General features: G+C 34.1%; 1 protein-coding gene across 1 annotated transcript; it reads left to right on the forward strand.

Annotated features, from left to right (window-relative positions):
- Positions 1–3599: 3599 nt before the first annotated feature.
- On the forward strand, positions 3600–5128 carry LOC117118458 (glutathione hydrolase 1 proenzyme-like; the record flags this gene model as incomplete). The annotated part of the gene is made up of 3 exons (XM_033263049.1): positions 3600–3730; positions 3951–4135; positions 4888–5128. Coding segments are annotated over 3 exons (557 nt in total), but the record flags the coding sequence as incomplete, so codon positions are not given.
- Positions 5129–5260: the final 132 nt, after the last annotated feature.

Consider the following 5260-nt stretch of genomic DNA (forward strand, 5'->3'; position numbering starts at 1 on the left):
GTGTACCACGTGACTTTCGTAAACCAAGGAGCAGAATGTCGCAACTCTTTATATATATGGCTCTGCCCAGAGCCGTAGATAGAGAGAGTATAGCTTTATAACATTTTATAAAACACTGATGCTGCATAAACTTTCTTTCATTATTCTGTTCATGAGGACAATTCAATTATGGGATTTTAACATATCATTGTAAATATCAACTGTATAATCATATTTACCTAACTTTGGAATTAATAAATCAGTGATGTGCTCTATTATTTCGAGAAGATAAAGTGAGGACGATTCTTTATTTTTTTTCGTTACGATTATCTTTTTATTTTGAAAGTCTATCATCTAGGCCCCTAGGCCTAGGCCTATACCTAGGCCCTAGTTGTTGCTAGCAGCCTACTCTATTATAGCATGAGGCTCCTAAGACTAGAGTCAACACTGCAGAGGAGAATGGTGGTTGTGCAGACAGAGTAGGTTTGTGAATCGTCGGCGATAATATGTTAATTTCGCCTGTAAATGAATGATAAAAATATTAATAACATGAAAGTTTTATAATTGTATTTAGGCCTATGACAATGACTTCGTAAACTTTAATTTATGAAATAAAATAGGCCTATGCCGGTCATCTTCAAACCAACAAATAGCCTAGGTCTATTTGTAAATTGTAATCTAAACAATAATAAAGTTGAAGAATTATTGCATTGAGAGAAATTTTTGTACAACATATGCCTAATCATTCATAATCAAGAAGCTAGGCCTTGTAAGTAAAATAGCAGCATTCTCCACACTTCTGTTTATAATATTAATGAGTTATAATATTATCATTATTACTGTATTATTATTTATTATTATTATTATTATTTATTATTCATTATTTACTATTCATTGAAATTTTGATTTGTAATTTGTAAAACATTTAAACGTTTTGATTTAAAATATATATTAAAATAATCAATATAATACAATAGCCTAGGCCTATGTCTTTAAAATATATTTTATCTTTAAAATCTTTAGTTGCACAATTAATTGATTTGTAAAGCACAATTGGGCATGTTTGCATAGCACAGGACTCCTTGGACAAGTTTTCGCTTTTATTGGAGGATTCAATTTTTATTTTTAATTAAAATTTAAGCTACCTTTGACCGATACTTCATGTAGCTTTCTGGAAATTAGTTACCGGTATATAATTTAACAGCAAAGCGCAACATTGCATCTTTTTATAAATCATTGCTGCTTGAAAATTCTTCCTTTTTTTTTTTTATTATCATCGTAATTAAGCTGATTTAAGTACTACCTTAAGGTGTTCGGCCAAAGAAGTACCAACATTTAGGCCTGTCTAGGCCTAGTAGTAGTAGGTGGATATATATTACCGCGAAGTGGGGCGGGCGGTACACTTGATAATTTACTAGACTATGCCTACGTGGATAGCGAGATTTTTCGATCGCCATGCAAAGTTAAAATAATCCCAAATCCTCCTCCTTTTTGGAATTTAAGAAAATTAATGAATTTTTGTTTCTTTGTTGGATCGATTGCAGCAACCCCAAACCCAACATAACGGTATTTCACATTATATAGCATTAATCATCTAAAATAACTGCTAACTTCCTACCCTATCGCGTTGTTTTGTTTTGGTGACAACATGGCCGGTGTAAGTCACGTGATTGAAACCGAGTTGGCCAAACTCTCTCTATCTACTGTTTTGGTTATTAGGCAAATCAGACGCTTCTTTAACGAAGACGCAACTAAAACTTGTTCATGCTCTAGCTATTTCCCAGACAAAAAAGTGGACGTGGTCGGGCGTAGCTCAAAATCCCTCAAAAGTGTTCCATGGTGCTTCCCGAAAAGTATCACATTTAGAGGGTTTAAAGGCTTTTTTAATCGATTTAAGGTCTACCAATAGTAGAAATACACATACAACTAAATACAACGCAGTAAGCCACCGAGTTTTAAAATTATAATCACAAGTATTTCTAAAACTTGTACATGACCTTGACCTCGTAGTACCATGCACAAGCGCAATAAAAAAAATCTCACAATAGACGTTTATTTGGGACTAAATACAACGCAGTAAGCTACCGAGTTTTAAAATTATAATCACAAGTATTTGTAAAACTTGTACATCATATTAAATTCCAAATGAAAACAAAAGTTACAGAACAAAAAAACGATTGTGGTGACGGGCAGATAAAAATTAAATTATGCAATATTAATTTCCTTTAGTAATGAAGTAAAAGAACTTCATTTCTTAATAAAATGGTCTTTTTCTGTTATACCTTTCTCTATTGATATTTTTGATCTCAGAAACATTTTAAGTCCCTGAGAACCTTTTTGCATAAATAAATTGTTTTACGAGTAACAAAATATGGTTGAAAGCTTCGCTATTTGGTTTACTTATTCCTAACAGTACAATTTGTTTATTTAATTTGGTAGGCGAAACAAACCTATCAATATATTGACTTTTTTAGCCAAATCTCATGAAAATTTCAAATTGCTCTAACACATCAAAAAAAGCTGGCGCCGAGCCAAAAATTTCACTGTGGGGTTACCTCAGGTAGAACCCCCAACATGCAAAATATTGGGCGATTTGAAGGGGGTCGGGCGAAAAAGTGTGTTGGATTCATATGGAATGACTCTATAGAAGATTCAATTTGAATATACAGTACTGTATTTGGTATCATAAACTATTAAAATTATGTTGTTTAGCTTGGTCACTAAAATTCAGCAACAGCCCATTTCGTGTGAGCCAAAAGCCTGTAATAAGAATTCATCTTGTTGTCAGCTTGTAACAAATAATGCCTACGAAAAACATGTCTGAGCACTTTCAATCTGATGGCCACCCGTCTAATAATACTAATAATGATAATGTGAATCAATATCATTATCACTATACCATGATTATCATAATCGTCTCCACCTTCATCACTATTATCACCATCATTGTTGTCAGGGGTGACACCAGGATTTGCCCGATGGTGGGGGGTGGGGTGGTTCTGAACTCCAATATCCCCGACGAAGGGAGGGGGCAACGTCCCCGACTAGAGCAAAGTGGGTGGTAGGACGTCGCTCAATACAATGGTCCTGGGCGAGACCCTAAAAAATATGAGAATTTAGGGGTTTCAAAGGCATTTTTAATCGATTTTAGAGTCTACAGTATGTAGAATATACACAAAATTCTCCCCACAAATTGTGGTTTTTCTCCCCAACGGGGGATGTCGGGTGGGGGAGCCAGTTTTCCCCGTCGAGAGATCCTATCCCTCGGCCACCCCTGAATGTTGTTGATGTTGCTGTTGTTTTTGTACTTGGATATCATCATCATCATTATCAATATTATCATTATTATTATTATTATTATTATTATTATTATTATTATTATTTTTACTTGGCTAAATTTAATAATACATGTTTACTATATTATCATCATTAGGCCTATATAGCTAAGGTGAGTAGTATATTCATGGACCTATTAATAGGTCCATGGTATATTCACTTCCTGTTGAAACACAGCAGAGTAAGGATAAATTTAGTGCCAAAAAAAAACCATACACCTTTATTCTCAAAATCTTGGTAAAAAGTGGTTAACTTTAACACAGCAATTCTTTTCTTTTCTTTAGAATATAATCTTAATGTAAATAGTTATGAAAAGGATACTGTAAAAACGTATCATCGTATCGTAGAGGCATTCAAATTCGCGTACGCTAAACGGTCAGCGCTGGGTGATCAGGATTATGTCGACGTTAAAGAGGTATTTATATTCTTTCAAATTATTATAATTATAATTTATTGTAGTTGAAATGATAAAGGGAGTAAAATGACATGTTCTGTTTTGTACTTTCTTACGCCGTGGCCCATGTTGGCTTTAATTGTCTCAATCGTTATAAATTGTTTATTTTATAATGAGATCTTGTGTAATAAAAGTTAAGTGATTTCTAAAAAAAATAATATTTTACCATTATGATTATTAGCTCGTCGAAAATATGACGTCAGATGTATATGCCAAAGAGTTGCAACAAATGATAACAGACTATACGCATAATACTTCATACTATGAACCACTTTTTGGAAACGTGGAGGACCATGGGACATCCCACCTTTCAATTGTTGACGAAAACGGAATGGCAGTGGCAGTAACAAGTACAATTAACACATAGTAAGACATCGTTAATTGCATGCAATGCAGATTTTGAAATGAAGTAGACTAAATATTAACGCAATTGTTGCTTTGCCAATGCATTTATTTAATCGGTTAACAAACAGTCGATTTTCGTCAAGCACAGTCGATTTTTTGGCTCTCAATAAGTTACAGTAACACTTCGCTTTAGCTGCCCCTGAAAAAAATATGTTATATTGTAGGCCTCTTATTGCAAACCATGTTAAATTTAACTTTAGTGCAAACTAAAACGTTTTCCAAGGAAAATGATGGAGAGAAGTCAAAATATTTCCCCATACCAATTAACAGTACTGCTGTTTAATTTCACATTTAAGGGGTTTCTAAATATATCTATGTTATGGAAAATTATATGAAACTGCAGTGGCCATATTGTTATTTTAAGGGGTAGCTGGCTCATCTGAGTTATAGCAATGTACCGTACTTTGCTTAAGGTACCCTTGTCCAGCATTTCAATTATTTTCATATATTGTATTTTATTGTCACTGTAGTTATAAATGTTGGTCGAATAAATAGATGAAATGGAATGAAAACTAATCATCACCACGTTCGCATAGTAGAGGGTAAGCGAACGAATTTTATTTAAACCAAAACTAAAAAACACGAATGTTTTGAGTGACCAACATAAGGATTGGTTTGTAGGATGAATTATTTGGGCCTATAACTAGCAAACATGTATTCATTAATAACCATATTATAATCATTATACTGACAAACTCTTCATCTTGTTCCAGTTTTGGATCTAAAGTTCGAGGGACGCGGACCGGCATTATATTCAATAATGAGATGGATGATTTTTCCACACCTGGTACGGTGAATACGTTCGGAGTTCCCGCGTCACCCTCTAACTTCATCAAGCCTGGAAAAAGACCCATGTCCTCTATGTGCCCTTCTATATTTCTAGATAATTCAAATAAGGTACATTTGGTAGTGGGAGCATCAGGCGGCACCAGGATAACAACCGCAACCGCGCTGGTATTTATTCATTTATAATTTGTATTCTGTATTAATGTAGCACAGTTAGTGATTGCATACGGAAATATATTATTTAGGTTTTTCTGCTTTTGAAAAGCCGCACCCCCTTATTTGAGGTGGCGCCGTCAACTT

Source organism: Anneissia japonica, unplaced genomic scaffold (assembly GCF_011630105.1).
Source record: "Anneissia japonica isolate Jap-2015-1 unplaced genomic scaffold, ASM1163010v1 scaffold42466_len5260_cov106, whole genome shotgun sequence".
Lineage (NCBI taxonomy): Eukaryota > Metazoa > Echinodermata > Crinoidea > Comatulida > Comatulidae > Anneissia > Anneissia japonica.